The sequence below is a fragment of the Macrotis lagotis genome, chromosome 5 (assembly GCF_037893015.1).
Source record: "Macrotis lagotis isolate mMagLag1 chromosome 5, bilby.v1.9.chrom.fasta, whole genome shotgun sequence".
Lineage (NCBI taxonomy): Eukaryota > Metazoa > Chordata > Mammalia > Peramelemorphia > Peramelidae > Macrotis > Macrotis lagotis.
Window position 1 is genome coordinate 174750380 of NC_133662.1, and position 19569 is coordinate 174769948.

Sequence of the window (19569 nt, forward strand, 5' to 3'; positions counted from 1 at the left end):
AACTATTGGGGAAAAAACTGGAAAATAGTTGAAGGAAATATAATTTAAGAATCATTAGACTATCTGAAATCCTCATATTTCAAGAAATATAAAACTGCCCAGATTTCTTAGAAACAGGCAGCAAAACAGAAAGAATTCACCAATCAGCTTCCTAAAGAAGACTGAGCAGTCACCACTTTGAAGAAACAGCGAGTTTGAAAGACACCATTTCAAAAGGCAAAAGATGTGGATATAAAGTGAAAAATAACGTGTCCAAAAAATGAAAATAGAGAAATTCTAAACATTCCTTTTCTCCTTTTATATGATTTCTTTGGGATATAGACTTAGTGGTATTGCAGGATGGCAGGGTATTCAAAGTTTTACTGCCCTTTGAAGACAACTCCAAATTAAATTGTTTTAATTTGCATTTCTCTAATCAATAATGGTTTAGAGCATTTTTTCACATCAAAAGTTTTTATAACTTCATCAGAAAACTGCCTGTTCATATCCTTTGACCATTTATCAATTGGAGAAAGACTTGTTTTCTTGTAAATTTGATTCAGTTATCTCTTTTTTTTTTATTTTGTTTTATTTTGTTTTAGGTGTTTTGCAAGGCAAATGGGGTTAAGTGGCTTAACCAAGGCCACACAGCTAGGTAATTATTAAGTGCTGAGGCAGGATTTGAACCCAGGTACTCCTGACTCCAGGGCCAGTGCTGTATCCACTGTGCTACCTAGCCGCCCCTCTCTATATGGTTGTTTTTTTTTTTAGGTTTTTTCAAGGCAAATGAGGTTAAGTGGCTTGCCCAAGGCCACACAGCTAGGTAATTATTAAGTGTCTGAGGCCGGATTTGAACCCAGGTACTCCTGACTCCAGGGCTGGTGCTTTATCCACTGGCACCACCTAGCCACCCCTCTATATGTTTTAAAAATGAATCCTTTATCAGAAATACTAGCTGTAAAAATTGATTTCCAGCTTTCAGCATTCTTTCTAATCTTGGTTATATTGGTTGAATTGTGTAAAACCTTTTTAATTTAATGTAGTCAAAATTATCCATTTTGCATCTCTATCTCTTGTTTGGCCATAAACTCCTCCCCTTTCCATAGAGTTGACAAATAAACTATTCCTTGTTCTGTTACCTATTTCAACTTTATCTTATTATAGGGGAATTCTAAAAGAAAAGACCAAAATTATTGAAACTTTGAAATAAGACAGCTAGGTGACTCAGCACTGGGTTTGGAGTCAGGAAGATTTTAGTTCAGATCTAGTCTCAGATACTTACTATGGGATCTTGGCAAGTCACTTAACCTATTTACCTCAGTTTCTTCATTTGTAAAATGAAAATAAAAATAGCATCTACCTTCCAAGGTCACTGTGAGGATAAAATGAAAAAAGTAATTATAAAGCATTTAGTATAGTGACTGTCATAAAGGAAGTATGATATATACGTGTGTGTGTGTGTGTGTGTGTGTGTGTGTGTGTGTGTGCGTGCGCTAGCTATCATTATTATTAAGTACAAACACAGGAATAAAAAAAGAAACCATAAAAATCTACAGACGAGTGAACAATCATAAGGAACTAGACAAAGATAAACTATTTTCATTTTTTTTTTGGCTTTTGCAGGGCAAATGAGGTTAAGTGGCTTGCCCAAGGCCACACAGCTAGGTAATTATTAAGTATCTGAGGCCGGATTTGAACTCAGGGACTCCTGACTCCAGGGCCAGTGCTCTATTCACTGTGCTACCTAGCTGCCCCAACTATTTTCATTTTAATATGGAGAGACAATAAATGTGCATTTACCACAGGAGTCTAATTAAAAAGGTCTGAAAGTTGTTCTGTACTGAAGATCTTGCAGAACAGAAAGGGAGAAGAGAAAAAAAGGAAAAATGGGGGAAATTATCTCACATAAATGAAACGCACAGCTGAAGCCTTGAAAAAATTACTAGTAAAGGCTAAAATATTATAATGAATATTACTGATATTGTAAAATATTTGATATTATGTTTATTTTTATAATTAATGTTAAAATATAAAAATCCAATTTATTTACAAATGTCTGAACTTGTGATTTTCCAAACTCATAGAAGTCTCTAACACATAGGAACTCTAAAAAATTGGCTAAGATATATTACTTTCATTTTTCCCTTCAAATTTTCTAAATGCTTAAGATATTAAAATACTATTATTCCAAAATACTACACTATATAATTTTAGAAATGATTTTCAACATAGGTGAAGGTGCATCATGATAACTTTCTACCAGCTATTTTCTTTTTTTGTAATTAATATTTTATTTGTTTCTACCTATCATTTTTTGTAAGGTTTTGAATTTTACAGTTTTCCCCCATCTTCCTTTCCCTCCCCTCATCCCCCCACAGAAAGCAGTCTAATAATCTTTACATTGTTTCCATTAAACTATTTTCTTTACCAAATACAAGAAAGTCACAGGAGGCTGGGGAGCTAAATTTTACAAAATAAGATAACCTGAAGGAGTTACTTTTTTTTTCTTTTAGGTTTTTGCAAGGCAAACGGGGTTAAGTGGCTTGCCCAAGGCCACACAGCTAGGTAATTATTAAGTGTCTGAGACCGGATTTGAACCCAGGTACTCCTGACTCCAGGGCCAGTGCTTTATCCACTACACCACCTAGCCGCCCCAGGAGTTACTTTTTAAACTCATTTTTGCTCATTTATTGAAAACAATGTTTTCTCCATTATTTTCTCAGGTAGAACTTGTTAATTTGACAAAGTAATCAAATTCTTGTCAGGAAGTAACAAAATAAGCATTACCTTTGCTGAGTTCTTTGACCTCAACGGAAGGAAATAGCAGATATCTGATATTAACAGAATATTCAGCCAGACGGGACCCATGGTGAGGTACACTATAAAAAATCATTCCTCGGGTGTTGTTTATTAGGGAATTAAGTTCTGGTTTCTTTGAGGCATCCACCAGCATCTTTTTGACAAGAAGGCCTAAGAAACACAAAAGAAAGAATTCACATTAAGCAAGTAGACAGATGGACTAGAAGATTTGTGTTCCTTTTGGGGCAGCAATCTAAATCTGGAAAAAATCAGAGTATCCAAATGACTAAAGCTATTTCAACATTCATTTTATCTATCTCCTCTATTCCTGTTGAGTTTAATAGTCAATAAATGAATTGGATTATTGCAAAAGCTTATTCTAGGTATTCTTATTTCTACTTCCTCCTACTAAACCATCTTCATCCCACTGCCAGATGACACTTTCTTGTGTATAAATTTCATCAAGTCACTCTTCCGCTCAACAATCTTTACTGGTTACTTGCTAATTAAAATTCAAAAATTTTTCTTTGGGATACAAGAGCCTTCACAATCTGGTACTATCCTACCTTTCCACCTTTATCACATTTCATGCTCCAACCTATATGGATTGGTTTGGGAAAAGCAGATAGCAGCAGGCAGTAGAATCATTTCCTGTTGTTGAGGCAGCTGGTGGCAACTGATAGAAAAACCATGCTTAGGATTTGGAAGACTAGAGTTCAAATCCAGATTCAGACACTTACCATCTGGGTGGCCCTGGGCAAATCATTTCATCTTTGTCTGCTTCAGTTTCCTCAAGTGCAAAATGAAGATAATATTTATCTCCCAGGACTGTTGTGAGGGTGCAATGAAATCATCTTTGTACAGTTTAACATAGTGCAAGAGCCTCAGTTGGCACTATGATGTTGAAGACCATCCTATTTGACTATCTATATTCCTCATTAAAGCCAGTCTCTTGCTCCTATACTCTCTTGTTTCTTCTACCATCTCCCTCAGTCATGAATTTCCAATCTCTGGCTCTCCATTCATTCTTTCCCATCTGTTTAGAAATATGCTTGGATCTTTCCAATGAAAAGGAGGGTTCCCTTGGCTCTTATAACTCATCCAGCTATGATCCCATCACTTTCCCATCTAATTTCAAAGAACTGGTATCTTGTGTGAGCAAGCATATTAAAGTTATTTAAATTGGGGGGGGGGAGAAAAAGCTGTCTACATTTGATACTTGTTTCTCAACCTGGCAAACTGCCATACCAGAAATTCAAACTTTTCCTTGAGAGGCAGTTTGGCAATAGTAGATAGAAGATGGCATTGAAGACTAGAAGACCTGGGTTCAAGTCTAACCTCTGACATATGCTGATATTTAATTCTTTCTGTGTTCCAGATACATCTATAAGCCACAAATAAGGTACCAACCTAAACTGGTGAAGAGAAAACTCCTTGGCTAGAAATTCCCTAAACCAATGAAATCACATATCCTGTTCTGAGTCATCTTCCTTGACCCCACCCCTCTACAAACACTAATGATCACCCCATTTCTCCTGGTTATTTCTGTTTCTTTCACTGACACACTATTTTTTTCTGACTCCTTAAGGTAAGTATTCCTCAAGGTATTTTCCTTGATATCCTATTTCCAAGCATTCATCCTTGATAAATATTCTCAATGATTCAATTACTGCTATTATGCAGATAATTCCCAAATTTCTCTTCCCAGGAGTGACCTCTTTTCTAAGTTAAATGCCCATGTCTCCAAATGCCTATAGAACATTTCTACCTGAATCTTCCACCAGCAACTAAAATTTATGTCCAAAACTAAGCTTATTCTCTTTCCCCTAACCTGTTCTAATTTATTTCTCCACCATTTCCCCACTTCTGTAACTTTGGGATGATTACCTCTTTTCTTTGCTTTCATATACAGAATTCATTAATATCCATCCTATTATGGACCTATTGGATCTTCCCAATTCCACTTTGTCCATACCCTAATCCAAGCTTTATGATGCTGCCACTGCTATACTAATATTCCCTATGCATTCCTTTTCATGTTAGGAGTAAAATTCAAATTCTTTTGGCTAGCATTCAATGCCCTCCAATTACCAACCTGCCTTCCATACCTTTTCTCACATAAGTATTCTCCTCAAATTCTATGCTACAGTCAAACTGAATTATTCTGTCCTTGAACATATTCTGTATTTTTGTATCCCTCATCCCTGTGCCTGGACTATACAATTTCCCCTCTTTGTCCACTTGATTCCTATCTATTTTTTAAAATCTAATACCAATGCTTACTCTTTGTGAAGTTTTCTATGATCTCAGAAATATTACTCACCCACAGAACTCATATAGTACTTTGGTTTTCTTATGCATTTTTTTTAGAAATTGGGGTTACGAATTGGTTGCCCAGAGTCATACAACTAAGAGGTGTCAAGTGTCTGAGGCTGTATTTATATTCAGCTCCTTCTAACTCTTGGGTCAGTGATCTATCTACAGCACCACCCAGTTGCCCCCATGAAGTAGTGCTTTGAATGGCAGCTCTCTAGTGTATTTATGTCTAGACTATTAACTATTCTAGTTATCTGTGCCTTGTTCCCACCTAAGAATGCAGAATATAATTTTCAAGTCTCCCTCAGTATATGGGGTTTGTATATAGGATAGTTTTAAATATGTAATGAAATGAATTGGCGTACAACTAGAAAAGCTCTCAGAAGAACACAATTGTGGCTGTGGAGTTTATTTTCTCTTTCTCACTACCCATGCCCACCACTCCTGAGGGCTTCAGCATCACCCTGGAGACCTATACAAGAAGCATAGAGTCTTGATCTGGGGAAGCAGTTAGGGAGAATGCAGAGGAAAGAAGAGAAGAGGGACCTTCTTTGGCACTTATATTCTATGTGTCCCTAGTATATAGTTTGTCCTTCTTATATTATGATGTCCTGAGGCAAAGAACTTAACCTTTCTATCCTCATCACTTAGTTCAGTGCCCTGCACATACTGCTTAATAAAAGCAATTCCTACTAGGACTGGTAAAAAAAGGAGTTACACTATGATTATTTTCACAGAACCTCTGATAATTCACCAAAGTTATGTTTCCAGGAAAAACAGTTCAGCTCCCATTTATATTGGAAGTTACTAAGGGACATTAAACAGCAAGGAATAACAATAATAGTTCTTTAGAAGTTTCCATATAAGGTCACTATATTAAGACCCACATTCAAGAACCTCAATCTACTTCATTTTGTCACCTTATCTAATTCTGCCCTTCCCACACAACAAACATTTCAGCAAAAATCGATTTCTTGACTATTCACCTTGTCCTTTATCCACCTAGCCCCAACTTCACCCACAATATCCCCTGTGTCTGGAATGGAATCCTGATCACTTTCTATTCTTCAAAGTCTAGTTCAAAACCATCCTTTGTATGAAGTTTTCCCTAATCTTATTAGTTCCCTACTTAAATCTCTACTATCACTTTATACATAAATTTCTATTATATTTATTTGTGTATTTTTTTTTCTCCTTTATTAGATTGTAAGTCTCTTGAGGGTTAGAATTCTCTCATGTTATTTTTACAGAACTAGCACCCAGTATGGTGGGCTTAACAAGTATTTGATCTAAAATGAAACTGAATTGAAGGTATAAGAGAGAGCAGTTAGCCAAAATCAGCAATATAGGAAAGTGTGGAAAAATCTACAGAAATGGAAGTGACTGTTATTTGACATAGTTCTGGAAATACTAGCAACAACAATTAAGACAAAAACAAATTTAGGGCATTAAAATAGATGAAAAGGACATCATACCACCCCTATTTGCTGAGGATATAAATGGTATATTTGGAAACTTTAAAAAATCAGCAAAGAATCAAACTAAAATAGTACACTCATCAAAGCTACAAACAAACAAACCCTCAAAAAAATCAACATAATTTTTATATAACACTGGTGCTTAGAGGGTGTCATCTTGATGAAGATCTAGCAAAGGAAACTAAGGTAAGGAAGAGAATCAGGAGACAGAGGTGTCTCAAAAACTTAGAGAATAAAGAGTATAAAGAAGTTCAAAGGTCGCAAAGAGGTTGAGGAGAATGAGAATTGAGAAAAGGACCTTGGATTTGTTCATTAAGAGGACAATGGTAACACTGGAGAGAGCAATTTTGGTGCAACAATGAAGAAAGAAGTTGGATGTAGGGAGTAAACAGGGTGAGAAGAGACAAAATAGGTATCTATTGTTCATAATCTTTTCAAGGAGTTTAGTCAAAGGGCAGCAAAGGTACGGAAGGAGCAAGTGAAAGTTTTTTTAAATATAGGAAGGACATGGGCATGTAGGGAAGAAGCCAGTAGATAGAGACGTAAAATTAGTGACAGAATAGGGATGACAGAGGGGGCAAGAATAAAATGGGGTCACTTGAGCAGGTATGTGAATCATAAAGGAGTTGGCAATGGAAGAAGACATATGAATGAATGATATGTGAGAAGAGGGAGCTCATGTTGAATGGTTTCTATACTATCTGACATATAGTAGGACACAGTGAGAAAGAGAGGGGGAGGGATTTTGGGAAGAAATATGATGATGTAATTAAAAAAGACATTATTTAGAAAAGAATAAGTAAGTTTCAGTCTTTTGCTGTCATGACAATGTATGCTATTATATGTGTATTTCCCAACAAGAATGAAATTAAAAAAGTTGAAAACTGGCAATATAGAGTAGGAGTTCATGTTGGTTTGACCATGTTTAAGATTCTATTTTATATCTAACACAATGGAAAGCTTTCTTTTCAGATGTTTCTTCAGCTTCTTCAGTCTCCTCATCAAAGTTATAGAAGGGATATTATAGAATATGGTATATTCTGGGAATCTAAAAGAAAAAACTGCATGTGTTCATCATGATGCAGTCAATCAACTGATGCCAATAAATAAAAATAAGTCTATCAATCCACTTACAGATCTTTGTTGTCGTTTTTATTTTTAACATTAATTGTTGTTTTTATTCCATCATCTGACAGTTTTTCCACATGTCAAAAAAAAAACCAACCATAAATTTATATGTCTGATCAAGAAGAAAGCCAATAAGCATTCAGGTTCAAAGGTCCAGATTATTCAATTGTAATTTTAAGTAAAACAAACAAAAAAATTAACCGGAGAAAAAAAAAAAGCAAAGAAAAAGAAATGGAACTGTACATACCTCCCATGCTATGTGACACCCAGATCACTGGCCTATCTCCAACGCCGGCAGCTCTGAGTTTCCTAAGAAGTTCATGACTTCTATAAGCAATAGATTTCCTGAACAAAATGAAAACAGGCATAAGAATGTGCCAAAAATATCAGTTTTTTTCAAAGCAGACATTTCAGTTGTTAATTGGATATATGCTATAGATTTCATTTGGGCACTCTGAAATTGTTCACTCACTAATTTCGCATAGAAGACATGTTCTCCTAGAACCCAAACTGTATTTATATAGAGTAATTTTTTTTTTAGGTTTTTGCAAGGCAAACAGGGTTAAGTGGCTTGCCCAAGGCCACACAGCTAGGTAATTATTAAGTTTCTGAGACCAGATTTGAACCCAGGTACTCCTGACTCCAAGGCTGGTGCTTTATCCACTACGCCACCTAGCCACCCCTATATAGAGTAATTTAAAAAAGGAATTGAACACTTCCTTCCATTGGTCAGTTCAGATGAATGAGGTTCTAGAGTTGCCCATTCCCTTCATGCTTTCATCTAATGTCTACTTGACACTCCCTGATTATGTGGAATTTTCCCTAAACTTTTTTCCCCTTCCTTTTTCTCACAGGTCTTTTTACAAGACAGTCAAGTCTTGTGACTTGATCAACAGAACCACTCCCTCATTTAGAATTTGTCTAAGTAGGCTCCCTCTATGACTTTTTGTTATTATGATTCAGTGGGGACAATATATTACCTCCTCACATTAAAATATAAGCAGTTCATCTTTGTTTAGCCCTTTATTCATTTTCATTTGGGTTTTTTTTTTAATATTTCTCTTAACTCTTATAATTGAAATTCAAAGATTCTACACAGTTCTGGTTTTTTCATCAGTCTGTTTTTAGCATTATATTCAATCCTGGCTGTAAATTCCTATGCTTTGTCTTCTGGAATAGCACATTTCAATTTCTTTGCTCCTTTACAGAGGGGGTCTACTAAAACATGTATGATCCTGACTGTGACTACTTAATACTTAATTTTTTCTTCCAGACTGCTTAAAATATTTTTCTTTTACAAGGAAACTCTGAAATTTGATGATGATACTCCTACAAAATTCATTCTGTGATTTCATGAAAGAGGTGGCTAGTGAAGTCTAATTCCCACTTTGCCTTTTGGTTCTAACAGATCTGGGCAGTTTTCTATGAAGATGTCTTAAAATCTGCTATCTAGATTATTATTTATTTCCATCATAGCATTCAGATAGTGCAATATCTTTCTGATATTTTCCAGGACAATTGATTTTATTACGTAATACCTTCTACATTCAATCTTTTGACTTTCTTTTTCTTGTTTATTTTCTTGTTGTCTCAGTCATTGGCTCCCTTTTGGTCCATTTTAATTTTTAGAGAGTTTGTTTCTGGGCAAAATTTTGCACCTTTTGTGCCAAGTTGTTACTTCCCTATCTGTTTCTTTTATAGTTCTCATTTCCTTTCTAGTTTTTTTCCTCAAGAGCTCTCATTCCAGTTATAACAACATTTTAAAACTTTTAAACTCTTGCTTCACCTCTTCCAGGAATTCTTGTTGAGTTTGTGCCTAAGTTGTGTTTTCTTTGAGGAGTGGATATTTTGGATTCATTATTCTCTTTTGTATGGGTTTGTATCTTCAGCACTTTTGCCACCATAATAACTCTTTCTGATGGTATTCCTTTTTCTGTTTTATTTGCTCATTCTTTCAGTCTTCTTCCTGACATCAGACATGATGATGATAGAACTGGGCTCTGTCACACACTTTTGAAAGGAAGATCTGGGTTGGTCTTGTTACTGCTTTCTTGGGGTACAGTGTTTTTATTCCAGAATCTCAGGGACAGACTGGGAATATGGAAATTTTCATTGCTTTCAAAGAGTAATCTGATTGCTGCCTCCTTATCTGAGCTCTGGTAACTTCTGATTTGTGACAGACTCCTAGGACTCTTGCTGAACCTAGCTCCTAATAGCGAGATGGAAAGCTATATTGATTTAGAGGGAATTGAGGTTTCCCCCTCGGTCAGGAATCTATACTCTGGGATTCCAGACTGGGATGGGTGCTAGAACTGATCACACTTTACTCCTAAGGTCTGAGTCACAGAGTTGCTGCTTCCTTCTTGTTCCTTTCTCAGTACTTGATCCAGGGCCTGGCTCCCCAAGAAGTCCATCCCTACGGACAAGTTCCTCTCCCAGTCCCCCTTGGATCAGAAATGAGGAATTGATAAATGAAAAAGCTGCCACTTAGTATCTGTTCACATTGAGGTTCTACAGGACAAGTTTGGGACTACCCCTTGCTCTGGTGGATTGCCTCTCTAAGCTATTGCCCTCCTCTACATTGTATTCTATGATCCCCCAAAGTCCCCAGTATTTGCAAACAGTCTATATAAACTTTGTTTCTGGATATCCCTATTAAAATTTGGTCTAGTACATGTTCTACCTCTATTGGGAATTTTGTGGAGTCTTAGAGCTCAGCCATATTGCTTCCTGATTAGAACTTTGCCAGCTAATCTCCATTCTCAGGCCCTACAAATATTGAAAAACATCTATGTCATAAAACATCTTCTTTTTCAAGGTCTTATTTCTCTAGTTTTCTCTACTTATGTGATGTGGTTTTAATTCTTGCTATTCTAGTCATTCTTCTCTGGAAGCATTCTACCTTATTAATGCTCCTCCCAAAATGGGGGATCCAGGACCTAGATCTGATAATAAAACCTCCTAAAAGAAAAAGGAGGTTGTATTACAATCCTAATACATCCAACAAAAAAATTCATTCAAAAGCCTGACATTTGAATATAATAAACTTTAAGCAATTTTATTAATTTTCTTATAGTTAATTATTAATAAAAAGTGAAGTCAAAATATTTCCTGTATGGAATAAATTCTCCTGTGTCAAACAGTTAATCACTCACTTAAAGAGGTCAGTATATCTTGATTTTCCTTATTCTTTCTCCTCATTTAACAGAATTTGATTTTATTACCTTTCCACAGGGCACTTTGTTCTCCAGTCACTAAGGTTGGTTTCATACTCCACAGAAATAATTCGAAGAGCAGGACAATCTCTTGCTAACCATGTCTATTCAAATCAAGTAAAATAAAAAGAACACATGAATTTTCACTACACTAGTTCAGACACATAAAAATTCATGAGCAGTGGCCTCTTGCTATAATTAAGTTAATTAAGATGAAAGTTAATATGACAAAAATTCATTTCCAATATTCAATGTTGTATTAGAAATGTTAGCTTTAGGAATAAGAGAAGAAAAATTGAAGGAATTAGAATAGGTAATTAAAAAATAAAATTCACTCTCTGAAGATGATACGATGGTATATTTAGAGATTTCTAGGAAATCATCTTAAAACTACTTGAAACAATTAGCAACTTTAGTTGAAGGATATAATATATATCCACAGAAATCATCAGCATTTCTATATATTACCAACAAGGCACAATAGCAATAGATAGAAAGAAAAATTCCATTAAAGTAACCAGAGACAATATGGAATAAGTGGGAGTGTGCCTGCCAAGGCAAATTTGGAAATTATATGAAAACAACTATAAAATGCTTTTCACACAAATAAAATCAGATCTAAATAAGTGGGCAAATATCAATTGTTCATGGGTAGACCAAGGTAATACAGCAAAAACGATCATTCTACCTAAATTAAATTGCTTCTTCATTGCTGTATCAACCAAACTACCAAAAAATTATTCTACTGAACTAGGAAAAATAGTAACTAAATTGATATGGAAGAACAAAAGGTCAAGAATATCAAGGGAATAAATGAAAAAAAAATTGCAAGGGAAGGTGGTCTAGCCATACGAGATCTAAAATTATATTATAAAGCATCAGTCATCAAAACTGTTTGGTACTGGCTAAGAAATAGAATGGTGAATTTTTTAGTGGAATAGATAAGTATAAAGGAAACAAAAGAAAATGACTATAGTAATCTGCTGTTCAATAAACCCAAAGACTCTGGGATAAGAACTTACTCTTTGGTAAAAAATGCTGGGAAAAACTGGAAAACAGAATGGCAGAAACTAGGCATAGACAAACATCTCACACCCTATATCAAAATAAGGTCAAAATGGGTACAAGATTTAGGCATAAAAGGTGATAACTAAAGTCAATTAGGAGAACAAGGAATAGTTTATCTGTCAGATCTATGGAAAAAGGAGAAGTTTGGAGCAACCTTGGAGTCAGGGGACCTGAGTTCAAATCTACCCTCAGACAATTAATAATTGCTTAGCTGTGTGACCTTGAACAAGTCACTTAATCGCACTGCCTAAAATAAAAATTTAAATATACCTTTATATATATATATATTTAATATGCATATATAAGTATATATGTACATATATATACAAAAGAAAAAAGGAGAAGTTTATGACCAAAGAAGAGATAGAGAACATTCATAAAATGCAAAATGGATAATTTTGATAATATTAAATTGAAAAGGTTTTGCACAACTAAAACCAATGCAATGAAGATTAAAAGAAATGCATTAAGTTACAGTTATTATTTCTGATAAAGGACTCATTTCTAAAATATACAGAGAACTGAGTCAAATTTATAAGAATACAAGTCATTCCACAGCTGATAAATGGTCAAAGTATAAAAAGGCAATTCTCAGGTGAAGAAGCTTTCTATAATCAAATGAAAAAATGCTCTAAACCATTACTGATTACAGAAATGTAAATTAAAACAACTCTGAAGTACCACACCTCACACTTTTATGATTGGTCAATAAGACTAAAAAGGAAAATGATCAATGTTGGAGCAAATGAGGGAAAATGGGACACTAATGCATTGTTGTTGGAGTTGTGAACTGTGAATTAACCTTTCTGGAGAGCAATTTGGAATTATGCCCAAAGGGAAATAAAACTGCCTGTATCTTTTGATCAGTAATCCCACTAATAGGTCTATATTCCAAAAAGACCACAAAAAAGGGTAAAAAACCCAGACATACAAAAATATAGCAGTTCTTTTCATGGTGGTCAAAGAATTGGAAACTGTGGGGATATCCATCAATTGGGGAATGGCAGAACAAAGTGTTGTATATGAATGAACTGAAATACTACTGAGGGATGGGACTTCAGAATAGTCTGGAAAGACTTGCATGAACTGATGCTGAGTGAAGTGAGCAGAACCAGAAGAACCTAAAAAGCAATACTGGGAGATGATCAACTATGATGGACTAGTTCATTTCAGCAATAATAATAATAATAATATTGAAGAAGCTTTCTATAATCAAATGAAAAAATGCTCTAAACCATTACTGATTAGAGAAATGTATATTAAAACAACTCCAAAGTACCACACCTCACACCTTTATGATTGGTCATACGTCTATATCCCAAATGGAAAATATCATCCACATCCTGAGGAAGAATAATGGTGTTTAAATAAAGACCAAAGCTTAATATATTAAACTTTTAAAAGTTGAATTATGTTTTATGCTTTTTTTCTCTCTAATGTTTTTTCTGTATTGATTCTTCTTTCACAACATGATCAATATGGATTATATATTTAACATAGTTATACATGCATATAATGTATATTACATTGCTTTCTCTCAGGGGAAGGGAGGAGGGAAGTGAGTGAGGGAGAAAAATATAAAACTTAAAACTTTACAAAAATGATTGCTGAAAACTTCTTTGTATGTAAATGGAAAAATAAATATATTATATCTAAATCCATTTCCAATATGAATTGGAATCACCTTTTTGGAATGTGTTTCACATACTCCATCTCTCAACACAAGGCATTTTCCCTGTCTTTTACACCTGATTTGTTCCCTCCTCATCTCTACCTCCTGGCTTTCCCTGTTTCCCATCTTTTGCAGGAAGTTCCTCCCAATTCCTCTTAATCCTACCTAAGTCTTCCATCTGGATATTATTTTCTATTTATTCTCCATATCTTTTGTATCCCCAGTATTTAGCACACTGCAATGCATATGTGAGATGCTTAATAAATGTTTGACTTTTCATCATCAAATCCAAGAAAACCAAAACTTTTCTTCATACTTTTACTTGCAAAGCCCATTCATATTAAAGAAAGTAAAGTTTGATATTTTTCTACAAAAAGAATAATTTTCTGATTATTTTCTTATTCCAGATTAAATTTTTAGAAGATAACTATTTAGTTTGCTAAAAAGTTTTGTTACCGAATTTAACTCTGACAAACCTGAGCATTTCCACAGAAAAAGTACAAATAATACAGTATATGAAAGCCATGGATTTTATTACATGAAGACTGTTTTTTAAGTATGTATACTAAATGTAACACATTATTTCCAAAACATATTCTGCTTGTCTGTTTCCTTCCAAGCCTCCTTATACTCTCTTCTGAATAATAAGTGTTTCATTTATCCATCTTCATTTTCTTTCTCAACAGTACCACAATTCTCCACCAATTTAAAAAAACAAAAACTCAACTCACCCCCAAAAGTTTGTTTAGAAATGAAAAAGACCAAATCAAAAATATGTTTAACTCTATACCTACAATCCATCACCTCTCTACAAAGAGGTAGGAACTAGGAGTCATCCTTCTTCCTTGGTTCTCTGGAGTCGAAGTCAATCATTGCATAAGTCAGTGTTCTTGTGTCTTTTAAAGCTGTTTTTGGCTTTTACAAGGCAATAGGGTTAAGAGACTTGCCCAAGTTCATACCGCTAAGTAAGTATTAAGTGTCTGAAGTCAAATTTGAACCAGGTCCTCCAGGGTCAATGTTCTAACCACCGCACCCCCTAGCTGCCCCTTAGAGTTGTTTTTCTTACAATGCTTTAGCATTATAAAAACTGCTGCCCTGCTTCTGTTCACTTCATTCCTCATGTTTATAATGCACAAGTCATCCCAGGTTTCTCTAAATCAGGCATTTTCTTCATTTATTACAGCACATTAATATTACATTACATTTACATATCATAATTTATAGAAGCATCCCACAACTGAGAAGGACCCACTTCAATTTCTAGTTCTTTGCTATAACAAAAAGTGCTACTGTAAAGTATTTTATACATATGGATTCTTTCTATTAACATATATTAACAATACTTTTGGATCATAGATCTATAAGTAATGCATTAGTGTGCCTATACTACCACATTCCTTCTTTCTCCTGTCATGTTCCTTTTTTCTCCTCAACTTTGCCAATCTGGGTATGAGATATAACATCAGAGTTGTTTAAATATTATTTTCTCTTAGTTATTCTTTTATTAGTGAACTCTGAGAACTGCCTGTAGATATTCTTTGACCATAATTTGCTGTGTTTGGTTCTTGTTCTTGTATGTTTGGATATACCCCATATATATAAGACCTTTGTTAGAAAAAAAATGTTGCAATTATTTTTCTAGTTCACAGCTTCCCTTTTGATTTTTAGTTCACTGATTTTGTTTGTAAAAAAGCATTTCAAGTTTAGGTCACCAAAATTGTCAATTCTCTTGCTTAGTCAAAAGTTCTTTCTTTAGCTATTATTTTGAAAACTCCAGCAGCCCCCTATTCTTTTTGGCTTTTAAAGCCCCTCATAATCTAGTTTTTTTTACCTTTCAGGTTTTCTTATTCATTCCCCCCCTCCACATGGAGCCACTATCCTGTCATACTGATCTTCTTGGGGTTACTGTTTGGAAAGCCTGGAATGTTCTTGTTGCTCACCTCTGCCTCCTGGTTGCTTTCAAGGCTCAGTTTCCACAAGATGACTTTTCAGGTTCTCAGTCTCTACCTCTGTCACCCAAAGAGCATCCCTGTTTATATTGTATATATTTTGTATGAATAGCTCTTTGCATATTATCTCCCACATGTAAATATGAGTTCTTTGAGGAGATTTTCTAAATATCCGTAACAGTAAGTACTAATGCCTGGTACATTGTATTTAATAAGTGCTTGTTGTCTTAATTGACTTGAGAAAGACATTTCCTGTTCTACTCAAATTATGATATGACGTTTTATATTTAAGTCCTCTATTCATCTGGAGATTATTGTGAAATATAGTATGAGACCTTGGTCTAAAAACCCTAATTACTGCCAAACTACTATCCAATTTTTCTCAATAATTCTGCCAAAGAGTGAGTCCTTACCTCAGAACCTAAAAGTCTTTGTGTTAAACCAAAGACTACAAAATAAGCTACTACATTTGTTTGCCGCTGAATCTTTTATGTTCCTAATATATGGTCCATTATTAACTTTTCTATTTTTTTAAAAACCATACACAAATCATTTAAATTTTTGTCTCAGTTGTGTTTCTAGCTCTCAAAATATCACCACCATGACCTAAGCTGTCTTCCATCCTGGAGCATTTTTCCACTGTGTCAGTCATGAATTCCTTCTGGATCTTCATTTTGGGCATAGATCCAGAAAAAGCGCCATTTTATAACTCTACCTGGAAAAGCTATTTTAATCTGTTTGTTCCCTTAAAATTTTTCATTTCACTTTTTTAAAAAATAGTTACCTAGGGGCAGCTAGGTGGTGCAGTGGATAGAGCACTGGCCCTGGAGTCAGGAGTACCTGAGTTCAAATCCAGCCTCAGACACTTAATAATTACCTAGCTGTGTGGCCTTCGGCAAGCCACTTAACTGAATTGCCTTTCAAAAACCTTAAAAAAAAAAGATAAAAATGGCTAGCTTAAATTAGATGAGCAGAACCAGAAAAACACTGTATATATACCCTAACAACAACACAGGAGTGATAATCAACCTTGATGGACTTGCTCATTCCATCAGTGCAACAAATTTGGGGCTGGCTGCAATGGAGACCATCTGTATACAGAGAAAGAACTGTGGAGTTTGAACAAAGACCAAGGACTATTACCTTTAATTTAGGGAACAAAAGATATCTTATTGTCTGATCTTGCTCTCTCTTATACTTTATGTTTCTTCCTTAAGGATATGATTTCTCTCTCATCACATTCAATTTGGATCAATGAATACCATGGAAACAATATAAAGACTGGCAAATTGCCTTCTGTGGGGGTGGGGGAAAGGAAGTAAGATAAGGGGAAAAATTGTAAAACTCAAAATAAATAAAAATCTTTTTAAAAAAATGGCTAGCTTTTGGGGCAAAGCCAAAATGGAAGATTAAGGCAAGAATTCCCACAAGTTCTCCCCCAGACCACACCAAAAACCTTTAAATAAAGACTTTAACCAAATTCTAAAGTGGTGAAACCCACAAAAAGACTGAATGAAACAATTTATCGGCACAAAACAAGTTGGAAGGTACACAGCCATGCCAAAACAAACCAGCTCTAGTCATCCAGGAAAAGCTTGTGAAGTACCTGAGTCCCTGGGGACACCTGGGTCTGTGGAAACAGTGACAGTTTCCAGATCTCTCAGTCCAGGGATTGCCAAGGATAGTTGGGAAGCTCAGCAGGAAACCTTTGCCACACCAGAGTGAGTACAGAGCCCAGTCCTGTGCAGGTCTCAACACAGATCTAGCCTCCAGGAACCAGGAACAGCCACCTGGCAGAGAGCCACTGGCAGTTGCTTCTAGAGCACTCTACCCACAAATGGTAAGGAGATAGGGGGAGATTGCAGAGGGTCTCTTTGCTACCTCAGAGGCAGGACTCTGTTGCTTTGCCCAAACTCAGATGCAGGTAGAGTCTGGAAAAGGATCTTTACTGCCATAGCAGAGCAGGGGCGCTCCTCACAGTTATTGAAAGAATACATCAACCCCTCCAGAAAGAGATCCTAAAATGAAAACACCAAGGAAGGCTGTAGCCAAATTCCAGAACTATCAGATAAAAGAGAAAATCCTGCAAGCAGCCAAAAAGAAACAATTTAGATACCAAGGAGCCACAGTAAGGATTATGCAGGACCTGGCTGCATCAACATTAAGGGATCAAAGAGCAAGGCAGCTTGGAATGCAACCAAGAATCCACTATCTGGCAAAGTTGAGCCTTCTCTTCAGGGGAAAAAGGTGGACATTTAATGAAATGGAAGACTTCCAATAATTCCTGATGAAAAAAACAGAACTAAATAGAAAACTCATACATCAAACAGGAGGTTCAAGAGACATATGAAAAGGTAAAAAAAAAAAGGGGGGGATTGGTAAAGAAAAAAACTGCTATTCAATAAGATTAAAATGGCTATATCCCAGCATGGGAAAAAGAGTCTCATAATTCTTAAGAATTATAACTCTATCAGAAAGAATATACTTAACCAGAAATGATGGACATTCATGACTTATCCATGAGACTGCTACCCAGTGGGATGAAATGGGCTATATCATTACCTGGGAGAAAGACTCTAAAAACTCTCAAGAACTGTAACTCAATTAGAGAGAATATATTTAGCCAGAAATGATAACTTTTCTGTGATTCAGATAAAATGATTTTAAAACAATGCCTGCTTAAAAAGGGGGACAGTAAGGAGACAGGAGGATGGAATGGGGTAAATCTCATTACATTAAGAGGTACAAAAGACCTATTGTAATAAAGGGGAAGAAGGGAGGAGATGAGAAAGACATGAATCTTCCTCTCATCAGACTTGGCTTAAAGTTAACTTACACACATACTCAGTTAAGTTAAGAAACCTATCTTACCTTTCAAGTATTAAAAGGGGAAAAGAGGAGCGGGGGGGACAGAGACAGGAAGGAGGGAAAAAAGGGGAACTAACAGAAGGGAAGGAAGAAGGGGAATGGAAAAAGGGGAAAGAAAGGGGAGGGGGTAGATATAGGAGGGTAAACACACTGAAACTGGGAATATGATAAAGGGTGAAAAGGGGAAAAATACAAACAGAAGGAAGATAGCATGGAAGGCAATAAAGAGTTAGTAATTATAACTTTGAATGTGAATGGGGGGGCGGCTAGGTGGTGCAGTGGATAAAGCACCAGCCCTGTAGTCAGGAGTACCTGGGTTCAAATCCAGTCTCAGACACTTAATAATTACCTAGCCGTGTGGCCTTGGGCAAGCCACTTAACCCCATTTGCCTTGCAAAAAAAACCTAAAAAAAAAAAAAAGAATGTTGAATGGGATGAAATCTCCCTTAAAATGTAAGCTAATAGCAGAGTAGATTAAAAACCAGAATCTTACAATATCCTGCTTACAAGAAACTGATTCGAAGCAGAGAGATACATATTGAGCAAAAGTAAAAGGTTGGAGCTAAATATATTTTACTTCAGTTGAAGTGAAAAAAGCAGAGGTAGCAATCCTTATCTCAGACAAAGCAACAACAAAAATAGATAACATTAAATGAGATAAGGAAGGAAACTATATCCTCTTAAAAGGTACCATAGACAATAAAGTAATTTCAAGTCTAAATATGTATGCACCCAGTGGGACAGCATCCAAATTCTTAGAGGAGAAGCTGAAAGAGCTCCGGGAAGACATAGAAAGCAAAACTCTACTAGCAGGAGATCTCAACTTCCCACTCTCAGATTAACATAAATCTTTTTTCTTTTTTTTTTAAGGTTTTTGCAAGGCAAATGGGGTTAAGTGACTTGCCCAAGGCCACACGGCTAGGTAATTATTGAGTGTCTGAGGCCAAATTTGAACTCAGGTACACCTGACTCCAGGACCAGTGCTCTACCTACTGTGCCACCTAGCTGCTCCAATAAATCTAATCATAAAATAAACAAGAAGTAAAGGAGGTAAATAGATTGTTAGAAAGCCTAATTATAAGACTTATGGAGGAAAT

The 19569-nt window shown here is 35.6% G+C and overlaps 1 protein-coding gene across 3 annotated transcripts in view; it reads right to left on the reverse strand.

Moving 5' to 3' along the window:
- The window catches only part of SERAC1 (serine active site containing 1), a 96793-nt gene that overhangs the window by 20627 nt on the left and 56597 nt on the right, over nt 1-19569 (reverse strand). For all 3 annotated transcript variants that reach the window (XM_074187924.1, XM_074187925.1, XM_074187926.1), the window contains 3 exons: nt 10925-11019; nt 7948-8045; nt 2767-2949 (listed from right to left, as the gene is read on the reverse strand). In XM_074187924.1, coding sequence (XP_074044025.1) covers nt 2767-2949; nt 7948-8045; nt 10925-11019 — 376 coding nt within the window. The remainder of the gene's footprint in view (nt 1-2766; nt 2950-7947; nt 8046-10924; nt 11020-19569) is intronic.